At 45.1% G+C, this 20,321-nt stretch overlaps 1 protein-coding gene across 2 annotated transcripts in view; it reads right to left on the minus strand.

The window, feature by feature from the left end:
• Positions 1-1,499: 1,499 nt before the first annotated feature.
• MAML2 (mastermind like transcriptional coactivator 2) overlaps positions 1,500-20,321 on the minus strand; it is a 290,103-nt gene continuing 271,281 nt past the window's right edge. For both annotated transcript variants that reach the window (XM_048843591.2, XM_048843582.2), the window contains exons 5-6: positions 13,799-13,910; positions 1,500-9,245 (exon numbers count right to left, since the gene is read on the minus strand). In XM_048843591.2, the coding sequence (XP_048699548.1) occupies positions 8,266-9,245; positions 13,799-13,910 (1,092 nt within the window). In that variant the 3' untranslated portion in view covers positions 1,500-8,265. The remainder of the gene's footprint in view (positions 9,246-13,798; positions 13,911-20,321) is intronic.

Raw genomic sequence — 20,321 nt, forward strand, 5'->3', positions numbered from 1 at the left:
ATCACAGCAGCCCCCCCTGGTAGATTTACCCACTCCAAACTGATTCCCGACTGACTGGTAGCAATCTGGTGTTGCAAGCTTTCACAAGGCTATCGCCACTCGCTTCTCAACTGTCAGAGCAGGTCTAATTTTGGTACTTCTGAACTTCAGAGCTGGAGGAAGCAATTTGCAAAGTTCCATGGAAGTGGCCTTACACATTCGACAGTTATGTAGCCACTGCTCCTCATTCCACACCTGCATAACTATGTGGTCCCAACAGTTTGTGCTTGTTTCCTGAGCCCAGAAGCGGTGTTCCACCATGTTAACAAGCCCGGCTGCCGCTGCCAGCATGTGCAAATTGCTCCATTCCATGACTTCCAGCACGGCTATTTGCCTGGCATCACATTCTTCCACATGGCGGTTCCTGGCTAGGTTCTGCAAATATCGCAGGACAATGTGCGAGGTGTTTGCGACACTCACAGCAACAGTGTCCAGCTGAGCAGGGTCCATGCTTGCCATGCTATAGCATCTGCATGGGTAACCCAGGCTTAGGAGTGAAAATGATTGTCTGCCATTGCTTTCAGGGACAGAGGGAGGGAAGGAAGGAGGAGGCAAGTGCATCATGGGAGGCTGATGATATGTACGCAAAACAACCTGCAAAAATGTTTTTGTCCCATCAGGCATTGGGAGCCTAACCTAGAATTCCAGTCGGCAGCAGGAACTGTGGAAAGCTGAGCACAGTGCATCGCTCCGTGAGTCGATGCTAGCCATGGTAGTGAGGATGCACTCCGCCGACGGAATGTGCATAGTGGGGACATGCAGCATTGACTTTGTAAAATCGGAGGCTAAATGTCGACTTAAATAAATTTGACCTAATTTGACATACCCTAACTGATCACCCTATTTGGGGTTGGGAAGGAATTTACCCCACAGAACAGATTGGTAGAGACCCTGGGTTTTTTTTTGCCTTCCTCTGCAGTGTGGGGGATGGGTCACTTGCCGGTTTGAACTCGAGTAAATGGTGAATTCTCTGTAACGTGAAGTCTTTAAATCAAGATTTGAGGACTTCAGTAACTGAGCCACAGGTTATGGGCCTATTACAGGAGTGAGTGAGGTTCTCTGGACTGGGATGCACAGGTGAGACTAGATGATCATGATGGTCCCTTCTGGCCTTCAAGTTTGAGCATTTGATTGAGCTGGCATCATAGGGACTCCGGCAACTTGGTTTACACCAAACATTCAGGTTCTTATTTTTTTAAAAATGAGATGATGGTGTTTACACTGCACACGCCAATATTTTCACGAGACTCTTCTAAAAATGCAAAGACAAAAGAATTTGGTGGATTTAAACATTCCCTCTTCAGAGTTGTGAGCCTAGAAACAACAGCTTTGTGGCAGTGCATGGGACCCTGGAAATGAAACTGACTAGAAACAAAACTGAAATAGACCTGTAGTTTCACTGCTGGAACTGAGGGAAACACACAAAAAAGGAAACAAACTGCATAAACAGTGTAGAGCAATTGAGAATTTTAAAAGTCATTCGGTTTTAATTATCCACAATGTTATCTGTAACACAGGGATGGAAGCTAAGAACATATATGACTTTTATTTTGACAGTATCCTCGTTTCCTCCCCTTTGCCGCTTTCCCCTACAGTGTCAGTATTACAGTGGGATGGGGTGGCATTCTTTAAAGTGCTGGAATAGTAGCACTTCCTGCGAGTCAAATCAGCTGCATGGGTGAAGGTCAGCCCTGTTCGGACATTTTGCGATGCTCCAGGTGTGATTTTACTTGCCAGGAATAAAAGATCACCAGTCTCCGCGAGAACGTCACTGTCCCGCTAGCCAGGGACCAGGTTGTTCCTGAGACTCCCTCTCCCTCCCACCTTCTCTCACAGCTAGGGCTGGTCCTAGCGGGTGATGTTGTTGCATTAGCCAGACGTGTCACAAGAAGCTGCATAGTCTCCCCCGCCCTCCACAAAGTCAATTGCAGCTACCAACCCCTCTCCCCAAAAGTCACTGACTGTCCCCTACAATACATCCGTGCATCCTGATGCTGCTGCCACTGTGTCTGCTGCTCCCCGTGGGGGCCAAGGAGCCCTGGGCCAGAGTTGAGGGATACTGGGAATGTGTTGCCATCGTCACTTCCACCTGGCCAGATGGAGCAGCTGCTGGAAAGCCAGCTCTGGAGTGGAGCAAGGTTGCAAACAGAGGAGGTAGTGGGGGTGGGGGCTGATTTCTTGGGGCAAGAATGCCATGAACTCTGTAGCCGGCTGCACAGCCATTGGGGAAGCAAAGCCTCCCTGTGCCAACAGGTCTGTCCCTGGGGCAGTGGTGGTGATGGTGAGGGCTCAATGGCAGTAGGGAGTGGAGGGGGCAGGAAGGGCTGGGCCCCTTCCAATGGACGGAGGTGCGGGAGAGGGATTCCCCTGACTCTATGTGCAGGGGGCTGAGAGCTGGCCCAGCTTTTGCCATGCAAAGTAGAGCCCGGGAAAGGCTCCTCCCCCCAGTGTCAGGGTCTTCCCCCAAAAGAGTTCCCATCCTATTGGGGTGGGCGCAGGGGGAGGGCTTGCCCAAGCTCTGCCTTTAAAAGGCCAGGCTTAGCACTTAGCTGGCTAAGTGCAGGAGCTGGTTAGCACAGCCAGCACAAGGGGATGTGTTCCCCAATGGACTGGGGGGCAGTGAGCCCCAAGGGCAATCCCTTATGGAATGAGGCGGGAGCAGCTGATCACTCCCAGACAACAGAGGGGAGAATGGAAAGGCCACTGGGCCATCCCCATAGACTAAGGAGGGGATGGACATTGGAGCAGTAGCAATTTTAAGGCAGTGGGGGCATCAGCAATTTGGGGTGGGCAGCAGCCCACAACTGAGTAACTGGAGTAGAGGGGTGTGGTGCAAAAATGTTGGAGGATCAGGGAGGGTCAGGAGTAACACTACGGGGGTCAAGGTATCTGGAGCAGTGTGTGGGTTGGAGGATTGGGCAGGCAGAAGCAAGGAAGATCAAGTGACTGGAGCTGAGTGGGATGGGGGTCAGGTCAGGATGGCTGGAATAGTGTGGTGGGAGTGCAGGGGCAGTGACAGGGCTGAGGAAGGGGAGTCAGAGGATGTGGGCTGAAGCAGTCGGGGGGGCCTTCACTAGCTGGGAGCAACTCTCACTCCTTGGCCTGCTCCTTTCTGGGCAATATGAGCCGCTACCCTCCCACATCGGGCCCTTAAAGGGCCAATGGCATGTCCCTTGAATGCATTGCTTTTCTGTGGCTGTGGATGCAATCACAGTTACTCTGTAAGAGAGTAGGAAAATGCATGAGTGCTATGCAAGGCGCGTGACATTTGGCAGGGCTGGGACAAGACTTATACACTACTTCGGTCCCACTTACCCCATTTAGAGGCTGTAAATGGGACTTAAGGAGTTAATATGCTTTGTGCTGACCCTTGCCTACAAGCAGATAAACTCACTCTGTGTGTCTTGACCCACAGGCTTGGTATGTTGGGCAGCAGTGTAGTGGTTCAGATGCAAAAAGCCTTAACTAACCCCCAAATCTGAAATGGCATAAGAAATCCTTCTGGTGACACTGGCATTGAACATTTCCCCTTAGAACAGGTGCCCACTTGCCTTGATTTAATGGGAACTAATTCATAACCCATCCAAGAGACTAAAACAGTAGCTGAAGGGCATGAAACGTTGTCATTGCCAAGAAATCAATTCCCCAGAACTCCTGAAACTTCTAAAAATAGCCAGGATACGATTAATATTTTAAACCATGTGAAATCACACACAATACAAAATAATCTTTTACATGTTGAAATTCTTTGAGATTACGATAACATGTAATGATACATGGATAGTGAATTTAAATCAAACTAGAAGGGAATCACTGCTTAACAGACACAATTTAGACTCATGAGAAAAAATGTTAGTTCCATTTAAAATAGTCTAGTACTCTGATATTTCTGACTCATGTAAATGTCAAATCATAGTCCAATACCTCAAACCATGCAGAGTTTTGTCACACCTTTCTATTAAGGTTCCATTTATAAAAGGCTTATAAAGGATTAGTAAATTATTAATATATGCTACAAGTATTGTATGTTATAAACATGAGTTGTATGTGTTTACAAATGGTTATAAGTACACCAGTGGAAGATATTATATACGGTCATAAGCAAATGATTGACCAGCTAAGCTCTGTAACAATAAATTTACCCTTTACTAAAAATCTATTAATCATTTATTAACTCGTAATAATAAATGCCTTATAATCTGTTTATGAATGGAACCTTCATATAAAGAGTGACCCAGATTTTAAAATGTGGTGATACATGTAACTTTACTGCAGTCATTATTTATAAGAATGAAGATATTGCCTCAACCTGTAGAAAAATAAAATCTCCCTCTCTAATGGACAGTCTTAGCAAACAGAAGTTGTTTGGAACACATTTTTTTCAAAATATTCCTGTAATTTAATGAACCAAATGAATATCTGAATAAATAGATATCAATGATGACATTCACATGAAGGAAAGAGACACCCAGAACATTTTGATTGATTTACTTGGTGGAATTTTGATAGCTATTGAAAAAACATACTATTAATGGTTAGGTGAAAAATAAATGGCGTTGAATAAGTGTCACTGCATAGTACGAGGAGGTATATACAGCCACATGTAAAAATGCATAAAACACAAACATTTATGTACAGCAATTTTTCCTTTCCATTTGTCTAGCGAAATACTGGTTTATAATATGAGAAAGTATAAAGCAGACATACATGCAACAAGGACATGACAGTTACATATAAAAAAACCTCAAAAGCTACAATAAAAAACCGGTTGAAACCTGGAATGTTTTCATATTGAGGTTTCAGGAGAGCTTCAGATTTGAATGTATCTGAAGTACTTTTAAAGGCTTGATCCAAAGCCACTTGAAATCAATGGAAAGTTCCCAAAGGTCCCATTCCGTCCTCCCCCACAACCCGATGTTTAAGTCTGAGGATGAAAATAAGCAATCATACCATACAAAACTTTGTATATTAGAATACAAAAGGTAACCATTTACTTTTTGTATAAAATACAACTTTGTAGATAGTATATTTATTTCACATATATATAAATATAACTCAAAGAATATGATTTTATTATTCCTACCAAAATATTATTATTAATTTGTTGTTTTTACAAAAGTTTACAAAACAAATAAATCTTTATATTTACAACCCAATACTGCAAAGAGCTCCTGGTCTAGGGTGAAAAATATAATATAAGGGTAGTGCATGCAGCCATTGTTACACAAAGAGAGCTCAATTTAAAGAGACCGGGGTTCTTAAGAACTGAGACTGGGTTCAAGTTTTGGTCACAAAAGTCATTAATAAACTGACATTTAAAATGTAACGTGTATATCTTAACAGGACAGCAAATGGCCTTTGCTGCATGTGAGTTTAAATTTATTTAAAATATACAATGGTGAAAGAATTTAGACGCAATTAAGGGCCTTATCCAATGCCGGCCATCAATGGAAAGATTTCCATTAATGTCAACGGATGCTGGATTAGGCTGAGGGCCAAATCTTGTAGTGTTTGGGCCAGAGTCTCAGCTGTTCCCATTTACACCAGCTGAGGATCTGGTCTTCAATGTTCAGGGGGAAAATGCAAGTTTTGCCTGCATCAGGATTGTGGTAGGGGGCTCCTTGCTATCGGACAGCAGTGTCACATGAGTGCATATGCTGTTTTAGGTGGTTACCAGCCCACTTGCTCAGGGCTCATGATAAGAGCAATGAAGGAGGAGTGCATACTCAGCCACTGTTGCAACAGGAAATCACTCACTCATGCAAGAGCTTTAGCATCGCTGCTGACCAGCTTACTGACACTGTGTATGTGTGAAAGAGGTGGGCTGATTTTGATCCTACACCTGATTTAAACTAGTGTAACTCCATTACAGAAATGGAACTGCTCCTGCTTTCTATAGGTGCCAGGGAGCGCAGGCTCAGACCCCTGGTATCGCTCTACTCCCATATGTCCATATCGCTTCTCTCTAAATCAAGGTGGGACGTTACCTGACTTGTGCTGAAAAGCTGTTTTGTTTTTTGGGCTAAGCAATATCTGCCCTTCCATTCCTTAGGGATCGGCTAGAGGAGGCAGCCCAGCTCCCTGAGCCCAGGAGATCTGGTTGGGGGGAGGGCGGCTGTTGGTTCTGGCAGTGCTGAACACTCCCGAAAGGGAGTGTCTGGGAGGGTTAGAAATGTAGTCAGAGCCCTGGCCCCCTGCACTGGGAGGCTGATGCACCTTTTCTGAGTCTCCTTGGAGATAAATCCCTCCGGACATCACCACCTCTTGTGCCGTGCATGTCTTCCCCTCTCCACCGTCCCAATGCAGCTCTCCTTCTTGGAGCCATACCTGATTGCTCAGAGTAAGACTCTGGCCAGGCTCTGCACAGGCACATAAAGCAGGGAGGGTGTAGAGAGGTTTCCTCCTCACCCATCTCCATTTCACCTTCATGGTGTCTGAAAGCGGGAGAGGCATGGATAGGACCATGGCTCTGACCCCACCTGCCCCGGCCAGCACAGCTGGTCAAGTGTATTGTGGGCACATGATGCCCCCTCTCTAAGGGTGCTGGAGCTGCTGCTCTTGTGTGTGTGTATATGCCAGGAGTCCTCAAGGAGGAACTTCTCCACAAAGAAATGATGGATTAATTAAAACCCATAATGGTGGTATAGTGAAACCTTTTGAAGGAATATGTTACTGGTCACCTCCAGGCATCTGCAAATGGGCTCTATATTCCCTAGCCTTATCTGACTCAGATTAGCTTTTGAAGGACTCTCACCACATCAGCGCAAGCAACATCTTGCTCACCTTGTCGGCAGAATCCCTTCCCTCATCCTCCTGCTATGAGATCGACTGGGAGAGTAACCAGGCTTCAGAGAGGTAGCCGTGTTAGTTTGACTCCTCATTGTTTTAACCAGGCTGTGAATTAACTGGTTTGAAGGGCCGGATTCTGGTACCTTGACTCGGGCTGAAGGGTACCTCACTCTGCAAGTAGTCCCATTGATTTCAATACATCAGCTGCACATCTTGGTTTCAGTGGGACAACTCAGAGATCAAAGGACAACTCAACCTGAGTAAAGGGATTGGAATCTGGCCCACAGTGTGCATCCATGAAACCGTCATCAGCACATTTAGTTCTCAAGCGTGTCTCTCTTCTGACTCCCTTGACCTAGTGAACGAGAGAGTTACGGATATTCTCCACAGGAGTCATGCTGTATGTTGTCAGACTGAATCAAAATGGAAGTCTTCCCATATGCACATATAGCCCAGAGCTTGAGCAAGGATGAAGCAAATAGCTGGGTACATGTGGAACGCAAATATGGAGTGGGGAAGTATTCTTTTGGGGCCAAATCTTCCACCTCTATCTCACTCAAGCTGTCCATTCAAGTCACTGGCACCATCTGTGAGAGCAAAGAAGCAGAATTTGGCCCTGGAATTTTGGAATAGCTGATGGCATATTTACACCAGAAACTACACCGAACCTACTACCTATTGGAAAAACAGCCTCCCTTGTTACAATAAACCAAATCCCAAGAGAGAGAATAAAAGCTAGCGACCACTCCAGGGTGTATCTCACACAAACTGCTTTCCTCCTTCCTTGAAAGGAACCACTTGCCCTTTTCTATACAAGTTAGGTGGTTTAAAATGAAATCAATTAAAAGGGAAAAATGAGAGTTTCTACTATGTAGAAGTAAACAATTTTTATAACATACAAGAATTAGTTGTACAGAGGGCCTGATTTTGTGAGGCACGGTGTACTCTCAATGAGAGTGGAGAGCACAGAGCTCTTTGCTCAGAACTGCATGGGGTCAAACCCATAGCGAGGTGGCCGCTTGCATCTGAGACATGAAGTTTCATGATCTGCATACCGTTCGGGACTTCTGTTTGCTGAATGCATGTTACACACCTTCCTAAGCCAAATGCAGACAGTTCCCATGAGAACAACAGGTGCACTTCTAATGCCTTGGCCATAAACCCTCTCATCTGTTTTTAGCTTGACAAGTATAACTATCACCCTACATTATACTTTCATCTGGGGTAAGATTTAGAATCAGATTTTGTTCTTAGACCATCTCTTCAAACAGAGCAATCTCTCCACTTGGATCCTTATTTTAAACCATTGGTTCTTAGACAGCCCAACCACTGGAGAGTAAATTAATAAAGCAGATTGTTGACCTTTAAAGAGAGAGCTATAGTCAATCCTGCCTCTTAGTACTTAGAGCATGTCTGTTTTATCATCAGCATTGTCTCTTATGAGTGGTTCCCCAAGATTTCGTCAAGGTTGATGTCTTTCATCCAGTCATCATTACCAGGCTCTGTTTTCAATAAAGAATCTATAAAGTCCGAATCACTGTTGAGTGCAGGCCCTATATTGTCACCATGCTGGTTAAGAAAGTCAAAGGCTAAGTCATTCCCATGGTCAGTTCCTTGGTAAGCCCTAGAGTTTTGGTTGGTAGATGTAAAACTGGCTGACGGCAGGGATGACGGTGGTGTCATACTTGTTCCTGGGTGATTCAAGTTAGGCACAGTCTGTTGTCTGATCTGGTTAGCTCCTACACTTAAACCTCTTAGTGACCCAACAGGTTGTCCATTTATTGTTTGGTTCATTTGGTTTAGAGGAGGTCTCATTTGCGCTGCCGTTGTTAACTGGTTTGGAGGTGCCATAGCATGCTGAGGAAACTGCGGATTGCCTATGGAGCGCTGCAGAGACTGGTTAGGATATGGAGTGCTCGTCGGGAAACGAACTCCTGTAGGTTTCAGTGCATCTTGCTGCTTTGTTGCTGCCTCTGGAGGGGCCCAGTTCTGAGCAGCAGCACTGGAAGTGATCATCACATTCGATGGTCTTTGTGCTGGGATACCTGTTGCTCCGTGGTTTAAACCTGCTCTCACTTGCTGAGAGTTAACCGCTGACCCAGTCCCAAAAGCTGTTACGTTGTTTCCTTGTGCCAGGGCTGGCTGGCGAGACATCATGAGGTTATTTTGACTGGTTATGATTTGGTTTTGGTTTCTGTGTTGCTGCACTTGGTTCATTCCTGACGTCACGTTGTATGAGCTTGGTGGATTGCAAGGAATGTTTCCGTAACAGCCCATGTTCCGGGCTGCTGAAATAGAAGGCATTCTGGTTCCATGGGGAGTTGACAAAAGGCTAGAATTCTGTGACAAAATGCTATGAGTTGAAATAGGATTTGATAAAGACAGATTGGAGCTCATACTCACTGCCGGAGAACCACCTAGAAAATGAAAAGAAAACACAAAGGTCTGTATTGATAATTGTTTCATTAAAATGTGCAGGTTAAAATCTAATTTCCATATAGCATAAGCTCTCAAATGGTGTATGTTGCCCTTGGTGGAGTGATGAAGACTTTACTGGTTGGCAAGGTCTACAAAATGCATACGAATCAAAGAAAGACCAGATCCAACTTCCATTTAAGCCAGTGGTGGTCTCTCCATTGACATAAGTGGGAGCTGGGTCAGATCCATAGGCCTTGACTGCAGTATCAGTAGCCTGCAGTTCTTCTTCTTCCAAACATTAGAAACAACAAAAAAAGGTCCTTGGCAAAAAAATTGACAACCACTGCCGAGGAGAGAGGAATTTACTGTATTTTCACGGCAATACAACACTAAGTATGGGAGGCAGTATACTTAAGTGATTAGAGCACAGCAAAGCAGGGATCATGACTTTTGATTTCTTATTCATTCTGCCACTGATTCCCTGTGTGACTTTGGGCAAGTCACTTAATCATTCTGAGTTTCCTTATATGTAAAATAGGGATATATACTCATCATCCCTGTGCTTTCTAGGCATTGGAATAGAATGTTTTCATTTACCCCTTTTGACAGATGTTTAATATTCTAATGTATATTTATACGTGACATAAGCTATACCATTTTTTACCACTTATTATTATTTTGCCCACTGCGGGGTGTGTGGAATGGGATCTCTCTGTATCTGGGCCACAATCTGTGCAGTGGGCCACAATCAGCAAGAAACTAATTATCTTCACCAATTTTTCAACCCCTTCACAAGCTTCCCTCAGTCTGGTTCCTAGACATGGCCTTACAATACAGTTATATATTCCAAATCAACATGACTGAACTTCAACAGCAGGAGCAGCCCTAGGAGTATGAGAGACTGGGAGAATCCAGCCTGGTTCTTCCACAAAGCGCGTTCTGGGCCCCTAATCTCAAAGAGTGCTATCAGTAGGCCACTGGGCTGCACTATACTTTTGGAACCAAAGTAAAAATCAATGCTGAGTCACTAACCTCATTAATTAATCTCCAACTTTGACTGCACTAATAATTCATTTCTTGCCCACCGTTTATCTGAAATATGGTAACATTTGTCTGTGATACCAAAGAAGGCCTGGGGCCTGATTCTCTTCTGATTAGCACCAGTGTAAATGAGGAATAGCTCCTCTGAAATCAGTGGAATTACATAGAGATGGAACTGCCGTAAGAGGAGAATCAGGACTCTGTTACCAGGTTAAATAAAGGAGCCTTAATACATTTACAGACTCACTTCACTTACTGCTGGTCTGACGCCATTCCTCAGGTGGAACATGCCAGCTCTTTAACAACCCCGAGTACTACCACCCCCAACTCAAGTGCCTTCCCATGAGATTGTTACAGGTCAGATGTGCTCAGGACCTTGCTTCCATATCTCCTCCAACAGACAAAGTTTGCTCTTTCTTTGTGTTACTATTTTTATTCTTGTATTTTTTAACCAAACTATTTTTCACTCTAATTTCTTCCAGATGGGAAGAAATGTCTTCCATAGCAGTGTTGTCCAGACAACATATCCAGTGCTTAGACACCAAGGGACACAGTGGAACCGAGGAGAATTTATTGCCAAGTTCACCTGCCATTGTCATGGGCTTTATTGTATTATAGAGGAAAAGAGCCCAGGAATGCAATGCTTAATAATGTCTCTCGGTGTCTCCACGGTATTTCATTTAACTTCTTGCTGTTCTGAGCTGTTTCCCTTCTTCCATTACTTGAGCACAGCTATTCCCAGAAACAATCAACAGATTCCCAGCTGCTGCTGCCTTGAGCAACAGTTTCCCAATCAGTCCATTTGGTGGTTTCCCTGCAAGCTCGTAGCAAAGCCCTGTCTCTTATTCTACTCGGAAAAGCTGCTCTGCTCCCTGTGTATATTCAATCATTGCTAGTGACTTGAGGGACAGAATAACAGTATACTTAATCCTGCTTTGGCATAGGGGGGATGGACTAGCTGACCTCTTAAGGTCCTTTCCAGCTCTACATTTCTAGGATTCTGGTACTGCCAAGCCCAAACCTTCAATAATAAGGAGTCAGGCCCCAAAGTGTCATGAGGCTGGCATAACATTTGTGAGATTAAAAAAACAACAAACATTGGGGTTATTTTTATTTGTCATCTGATTTTTGAGTTTTAGGGTGTATGTGGGTCATATTTCCAAACTTTTCTCCACAACGGCTCGAAACTTATTCTTTTTTAAATAAAAGCAGAGAGTCTTAGTGAATCATGGGACTCCAGGAGCTGGGGCTTTAAGAGAAAAAAACAAATATCACAAGATTTCCAATCAAATTGCAAGAGCTGATGGCGTTTTCACTCTTGGTTGCACTGCAGGTGATGATACAGCACAGACAAACTGGGTTCTATTCTTTCTGGGTCACTGTCATGGGAGCTGGCCCTTTCAGGGGAGTCAGGGACCAACCTACCTGTGACAGGCTCCTGTAAGGGAGAACAAGTCAACCCAGCCCCACCTGGAAGCAACTAAATCCCTACGTGGCTGGTTTGGCTAATTAGCCAATGAGCCAGCTAAAGGGATACCAGGGCTCCGCTGGGGTGGTTCCCGGAAAGCTGGGACTGGATGACAGGGGTGGATCACTCAATCAGTTGCTCTGTCCCGTTCACTCCCTATGAAGCATCTGGCACTGATTGCTGTTGGAAGACAGGATTCTGGGCTAGATGGACCCAATATTGCCATTCTTATGTTCTTAGAGGACACTCCTGAGGAGAGCTGCTCCCAGGAAAGCTGAGCAAGAGAATTCTCCAGAGCAAGGAGCCTAGAGGATGTGCTCCTAGGTCCAGGAAACTCCCAAATAATGTCAGAAAGCCCAGCCAGTCAGGAACTACAGTCTGCCCCATAGAAGAGCTGCAGCTGACACATCTCTTCAGAGCCCTGGCTATGGGGAAGGATTCTTTCAGATAGTGGAAAGAGACCTGGCTCAAGAGAAGGGACCCAAACTGAGAGAATACTTCTGGAGGGGCATGGTGGATACAGGTGGGAATGGATAAACTGAGACTGACTTTGTCAACCCACTAAGACATTAGGTGAAGACTTGCTTGTATTTTCATTGGGTCTTTGGTTAATAAAATAGATCCCTCAGAAGGGGTATTGTTCCCTATGTAAAGCCTTGGTGAACTTAGTGATTACATAAAGGGAAACTGAAGCAGGGAGCCCCCCCCTATAGTGCCAGACTTGGCCAAGAGGGGGCACTAAAGGGCAGGTACTCCCTGTGACAGAACTGTTTGCTAAATTTGAGTCACTGACACCTGTGGAAACTTGCTGAAGACAATGGATTTGAGCAAATGTTAAGGGCATAACTTGACCTGAAGAACTTTGTTACTGAAGTAGACATATGGGAAGGAAAGAACCCAGCCGGACTCTCAGATCCAAACTGAGTTTACAAGGCAGGCTGTTAGAAAATAAAGTCCTTTTTACTTGTGAACTGAGCACATTAGATATGGAGATTACTGAAAAGCAAATGCTACAGATATCCCACAATCCTGTTTTTACAGGGTCATTCTTCAGAATAAAATCCCACTCTAATCTCATCTGCTGCATTTTCCTCACTTCCTGCCTCTCTATGTATCTCTTTTTATTTCATTTTTGTTCTCTCTCTATGCTGTGCAGCCTACCGTTAATGTGGGGACACAATCAGAATAAAAATCCAAATCCATCCACCTTCAGTCCTTATTTAGGCACAACTCCCACTGAAGAAAGAACTTGGTCCAAAGGGATTATTCTGGAATATTGCTAATTATCTCTGTTAGACAGTTTGGGCAAGGAAAGTGAAAGGCATCAAATTTAAAATGGATCAAAAGAACTTTTCTTTTTACACAAAACTTAACTGACCTGTGGAACTCATTGCTACAAGATATCATTGGGGCCAAAGTTTTAAAAAAGGAGTAGATGATTAAATGGTTATTGAGCTCATCCAAAATTACATCAGATAGGATAAAAATAAATGAATTAGGGATACAGGCCCTCAGATTTCAGGACATAAACCAACCATCTACTGATGGGGAGATTCTTCCATTCAGGGGGGTTTCTTGCCTATTCCTCTGAAGCAGCTGGTACTGGCCAATGTCAGATACTTGATACCAGACTGTATGAAACACTGGCTAATTCCCATTAATTATTATTATTAATCAGCATTTTTCAATAATGCCATAGCTATAATATTGATGTTTTAGAAATGTACAGTATAGGAGCAACATTCAGAACCTGCTAGGAGAGATGTGTTTCAATCCGGATGGTTCCCCTTGAACATTTCCTGAGGGTGGAGGAACCTTCAAGACATTATTCTCCATTACTCCATGTACAGTTATTTACACTAGTGCAAGGTGACTGTACAATGTTGCCATGTCAGAATGGTGGCATTTTACACCCACTTGGCACTTGCTTTTGCACTGATGTAAGTGACTACACAGAGAATCAGGCCCATATTGTCAGTACTTGCTGGGTCTTTCTGTCTGGCCTTCATAACCATGGTTTTCTTTTTGGTTAAGTGCGCTTACCAGAATACTGGTTTGCTTGTTGCATGCTGACCACATTCCTTCTCTGGTCTTTGTAATCTGGTGGTGGCCTTGTCAAGTGTCTGTTCAATTGATCTTGAGGAGCGATTTTCTCCTAGAGAATTAGAGCAGAAACGGAAATATGTTACTTCATTTTCTTTCTACTTTCTACTCACACCTACAAAGTGGAAGCTGTTCCTTCCCTTTGCCCCACCCTGCCACAGTGGTAGTGCAAACCAAAGTGTTGACATTGCTCTTTAGGGGCCTGATCTATTGAAGCCAGTGGAAGTCTTTCCTTTGATTTCAATGGACTTGAACGTGGTCCTACTCCCATTAAAATCAAGCCCCAGCAGTCTAGCAATCTGTTTTTTCATTATTTTGTGTACCACTAACTCCGAAAACTCTGCCTCAGTCCAATTCACCCATTGTGTAAGTGGGTGTAACTCCATTAACTTCAGTGCGCCCACTTGGCAATGGGGATTTTGACTCATCGTCTAAATGAGCTTTCTCTTGTATCACCCCTTATAGGTCACTCCTTTATACATTGGCATAGAGAAAGAACTTGAAGCCTGCACTGGAAATGTGTCGTCAGTAATAGGGTGCCTCATCAAGAACAGAACAGCCTGAGAAGTTGCGAGATGAAGCGGAAAATATATAATGCTTCAGTAGTCAGTATTCCGATGTATGGGACTGAAACATGGCCCCTCACGGTCAAGATTGAAAAGAAGTTGGACACCATTCAGATGCAGCATCTCCAAATGATCAAAAACATTAAATGGTACAAACTCCTGTCGATTGAAGAGATCCGTTTTTTAACTAAACAGGTCCCGCTCTCTCAAACAGTAGCCCAACACTCTCTACAGTGGTATGGTCATCTGCTCTGAAAGCCTACCTACTTCCAACCGAGAATCATCTTCAACTTTGACCCAGTGGAAGCAAAAGACCCTCTGGAAGCCCTGAAACATGATGGCTGGACAACATCAACACAGACCCATCCTTCACAGGTATTTACATGGTAATGTGCCAGATTTGAGTCAGGACAGAACATCATGGTGGCATATAATGCATTCAGTGGCCTCTATGCTGTCCAAGCAACAGCATGACAAGGAAACCCTTTATAGCTGGGAGGAGCTCCCTGTAAAAATCCATAAAGCCACTATATTATCCCACTTCACATTTCTCCTTAAAACTCCCCTCTGCTGCAATGACTACAAAAAAACCTGACCATGGCTAGGCAGTTCATGTGCTGTGGCTGCTATTTGTCACGATAATTAAAACTGTCTCACTGTTGCCTTGTGCTTCCCCACCACTTTGTTGCATCTGCTTGTCTTTCGTCTTATGCTTAGATTGTAAGTTATTTGGGGCAGGCACTGTCTTTTCACTCTGTGTGTGTGTGTACAGTGCCAAATAGAAGGGGGCCCAATCCTTGACTAGACCCTTTCGGCACTGCTGCTATACAAATAACTAGTAACTTACTGTATGTAACAAATTACACGAACCCGCTCCATAAAAAGTCCCTTACTCTGCCCAGGTGTTTTGTGGATTGTTGTATAGCTAAAGGGAGAAAACAGCATTACAGATCCTTGCTGCTTGAATGATGTCAAATGCAGCCGACAAAACTGCATGTTACCAGTTATTTAACGTGGTGATCACTATTATTTGAAGAAAATTTGTCTCAAAGAACAAGTTCTGTATAATGTTAGATTAGAAGCTGTTTGGAGGAGGGACTATGAGTTGGCGCTGGGTCTAATGCCATCAAGCCGTGATCCAAACTGGGGCCATTGGGCGCCGCCACCATACGAATAAATAACCAAAATAATACTAGCCTCTTCTCGAAGAAGAAAAAGCAAGAAACTGAAAAACGGAGATTTGGGAACTAAAGTTTGAACCTGTTACCATCAGCCTTCCTACCCCTTCCCTTCTTCCCAATGTCAATCCCTTTCATCCCCCTCCTTCCTCTCCATTGCATCATTCTGCATAGACTGCACCCCTGATGAAATCCCCGCCGTGTTCTACCTTATGGCTGCCAGCCCTTGTACCGAGCCTGTCGGTCTAACCCTCCTAAGAGGTGAGCCCATGCCTCTAAGAGATGATGAAGAGGTGCTGGTAGCAGGAAGTGCATGCTCCTCTAGGAAAGTGGTCTTGGGAGCTGAAGAAGCCGAACCCTGTGGTGGGGAGAGGATTCTGCGCTGCGGCCCTGATTTCAACAGCCATGTCTGCGACAGAGGGAGAAGAGCGGGGCACTGTGACAGGGTGGAACAGCCAGCACATGGTTAAGGGCTGTCTGTCAAGGTTCCTCCCCCACTCTGAACTCTAGGGTACAGATGTGGGGACCTGCATGAAAAACCTCCTAAGCTTATCTGTACCAGCTTAGGTCAAAACTTCCCCAAGGTACAAAATATTCCACCCGTCGTCCTTGGATTGGCCGCTACCACCACCAAACTAATACTGGTTACTGGGGAAGAGCTGTTTGGACGCGTCTTTCCCCCCAAAATACTTCCCAAAACCTTGCACCCCACTTCCTGGACAAGGTTTGGTAAAAAGCCTCACCAATTTGCCTAGGTGACTACAGACCCAGACCCTTGGATCTTAAGAACAATGAACAATCCTCTCAACACTTGCACCCCCCCTTTCCTGGGAAATGTTGGATAAAAAGCCTCACCAATTTGCATAGGTGACCACAGACCCAAACCCTTGGATCTGAGAACAATGAAAAAGCATTCAGTTTTCTTACAAGAAGACTTTTAATAAAAATAGAAGTAAATAGAAATAAAGAAATCCCCCCTGTAAAATCAGGATGGTAGATATCTTACAGGGTAATTAGATTCAAAAACATAGAGAACCCCTCTAGGCAAAACCTTAAGTTACAAAAAAGATACACAGACAGAAATAGTTATTCTATTCAGCACAATTCTTTTCTCAGCCATTTAAAGAAATCATAATCTAACGCATACCTAGCTAGATTACTTACTAAAAGTTCTAAGACTCCATTCCTGGTCTATCCCCGGCAGAAAACCAGCATATAGACAGACCCACAGACCCTTTGTTTCTCTCCCTCCTCCCAGCTTTTGAAAGTATCTTGTCTCCTCATTGGTCATTTTGGTCAGGTGCCAGCGAGGTTACCTTTAGCTTCTTAACCCTTTACAGGTGAGAGGAGCTTTCCCCTGGCCAGGAGGGATTTCAAAGGGGTTTACCCTTCCCTTTATATTTATGACACTGTCACATAATTCAGCTGCACTGTAAAGGGAGGGATGTATCCTCTTCCAGGGAGACAGAGATGCAGCCTGTTTGCTCCAAGGGAATAGCTTCTGTTTGTTTTTTAACCTGAGGCAAAGGCCTGAAAAGAGACTTGGCCACAGCACTGAATTCTCCCTGGCTGCTGAGCGAGCCCACCACCTTGCAGGCAAGAAGTTCAAGGTGCTAGATTCATAATCTGTCCATGTCAACAGCACAAACCACGTCATCCTCATTAAGGGCTTGAACCGACACATATTGAACACACTGGCAAAACTCCATTGATTTTTATGGTACAAGACCAGCCCTAATACGCCTCCTGGCGTGTGTAAGCAAGTACAGTCTTGTTTGACTTAAAAATCTATGTCTCCAGAGTGCTACTCATAAGCTCACAAGCAATGACTCCTCCCAGGAATGACCCTCAGTGTCAGCAAGAATGAGTAAGTATTTGGGCTTTCACCTTTATTTGTTTACCACATATTTATATAATAATAAACTACTAAATCAGCAGCATTGATTTACACCCAGTCGCTCCTGGAATTGTGCTTCCTGTCCCTTAATCTCCTGAATCTCACTCCTGCTCCTCAGCGTGCTAAGCTTGTGTTTCATGCTTGGGAATAGGGTGGGCCTTGGTCTGAGGCGGGCAGAGCCGGAGCAGCCTCCACCAAAAAATGCTGGGAAAATAATCTCAAAACCTCGGCCCCTTGGCTTACTGCTTACTGTTTGTGAAAAGCAGGAAGCATATCCCCCCCCCTTAGCCCCCCAGCAAATACACGCCAAAACCCAGAAGCCCAAGTTGTGACGCTCTCCATGAGTTGTCAAACCTTCAGACAGAAGGAATCTGCTCACATCTAACAACCCAGCACGCACACCAGTGAGCAGGGGACGTGTCCTCTGAAGGTTCACAGAGGCAGCATGTGGGTGGTCTCTGAAGATTCCCACCATCTGCTTGCTAGCAAGGGGAGCTGAACATCCTCTGTATCCAAACAGCTCTGAGACTCTACAACCTGCTCTCTCTGTCAGCCTGCCAGCAAAGTCTGTCCAACCTCTCTCCTTTATCTGAAACATAAGCTATATTTGGGGTGAGGAAAAGAAGAGATTTTCTGATCAGAGCTGAGGAAGGTGGCAAGTAGTAATCTGCAAACCTCAAAGGGCACAAATTTCAGAATCACAGTTAGAACAGGGCCTTGTCTCTGCTACACAGTTTTGTTGACAAAAGCTGACTTTTGTCGATGAACCAGTAGAGGTGTACACACTGAAATGCTCCTCCCACTGATGTAACTCCCCTGCTATGCCGACAAAATTAAACCACCTCAACGAGCGGCATAGAGCTTTTTGTGACATAGTTAGAGCAACGTAGACACTGCTCTGGCTTATGTTGCCCTAATTGGTCTCCAGGAGGTGTCCCACAATGCCCATCCTGACCGCTCTGGTCAGCAGTTTGAACTCTGTTTCCATGCAGGTACACAGGCATGCATCCCTCCCCTGTTTAAAGGCCCGGGAACTTTTAAAATTCCTCTTCCTGTTTGCTCAGCTTGGACTGTTCACACAGCATCTCCCCAGCTGACCATGCCAGCTTTCCGCACTCCTGCCTGGAATACACTGGAGCTGTTGGATCTGCTGGGTCTGTGGGGAGAGGAGGCTGTGCAGTGGCAGCTTTGCTCCTGCCATAGGAACTTTAATATCTGGGGCAGATTGCTCGTGGCATGCAGGAGAAGAGACACGCAGCAGTGCTGTGCTAAGATCAAGGAGCTGAGGCAGGCGGGCCAGAAGGCAAGGAAGGCCAACCATTGCTTTGGTGCAGCGTCAAAAACGTGCTGCTTCTACGAGGAGCTGCTCGCCATCCTCAGCAGCGACCCCACCTCCACTGTCAAGAGCCCTGTGGATACTTCGGGGGAACAGGAGGCAGCAGGCAGCAGAGTCAGCCCTGAGGACGACCCAGTAGATGAGGAAGTGGAGTTGGAGGAGGATATGGGACATGCGACAGGGTCGTCTGGTGGCATGGCGAGCCAGGACCTGTTTTTGACTCCGGAGGGGTCTAGCCAGTCCCAGCACTCTGGCTGTGGAGTGCATGAAGCAAGAGAGGCAAGCTCTGGTAAGCAGGCGTTTTGCTTTGATATTGCAAGGTGATAGGAGATTGAGGTCTCATTTATTTTGTTATATGGTAGATGAGGGAGACGAGATAAAAATTAACAAAAGAGCCTATACAGCTACATGGTGTGGGCCTGGCGGAAAAGTTTGTTAATGTACACCGGGATGTCCCGGGAATCCTCCATAGAGATCTCTAGGAAACATTCGTGTAGGTACTCTGCAATCCTCTGCTGAAGGTTCCTTGGTAGATCTGCCTTGTTTCTCCCCCCCGCTGTAGGAAACTTTTGCCGTGCCAACCGGCAATTATTTCTGCAGGGACCAAAGTGGCACACACATGAGCAGCATACGGACCCCGTCTGAAGCCACACGTATGCAGAAGATGCACCCTTGCATCCTGGGTTACCCTCAGGAGTGAGATATTGGGTTTGATTACCCCAGCCTATGGAAAAGGGTGCCAATATTTTCCTAATACTAATTTCTCCCTACTGTTACTCACACCTTCTTGTCAACTGTCTGTAATGGGCCACTCTCTTACCACTTCAAAAATTATTTTTCCTCCCTTGGTATCCTGCTGTTAATTGATTTATCTCATTAGACTGACCTCACACTTCGTTAAGCAACCCCCATCCTTTCATGTATTTATACCTGCTCCTGTATTTTCACTCCATGCATCTGATGAAGTGGGTTCTAACCCACGAAAGCTTATGCCTAAATAAATTTGTTAGTCTCTAAGGTGCCACAAGGACTCCTTGTTATTTTTGCTGATACAGACTGACACAGCTACCATTCTAAAAAATATTCACAATAGTCTCCCTAGGCCCTCTTCTCAAACCACCCAGACCAATTGTCCCCTCTTGCCCATTCCCCCTTCCCAATCACCCACCTCTGAACTCACCATATTTGGGACTTGCGCCAACCTGTGTGCTAGCCAAGAGACAGTGAGGAAGAGGTGTATATAACTTTTATGATTCACAGCTGTGAGTGCACTCACAATACTGTCTCTGTTCACTGTTTCTTTTGCTTCTGCAGATAAGCCCTTGAGGGCCAACTCATACACACCAGCAGAGCACCTCCATCACGCAAGGAGGTGAACCAGGAGGAGTAAGGAGGATATGTTTTGCGAAGTGCTGCAGTCTAGAGATACAGCAGATAGCGAAACAAGAGCATGGATGGAGACAATTAATGAAAACTCAGACTGGAT

This window comes from Caretta caretta, chromosome 1, assembly GCF_965140235.1.
Source record: "Caretta caretta isolate rCarCar2 chromosome 1, rCarCar1.hap1, whole genome shotgun sequence".
In the NCBI taxonomy this organism is placed as follows: Eukaryota; Metazoa; Chordata; order Testudines; family Cheloniidae; genus Caretta; species Caretta caretta.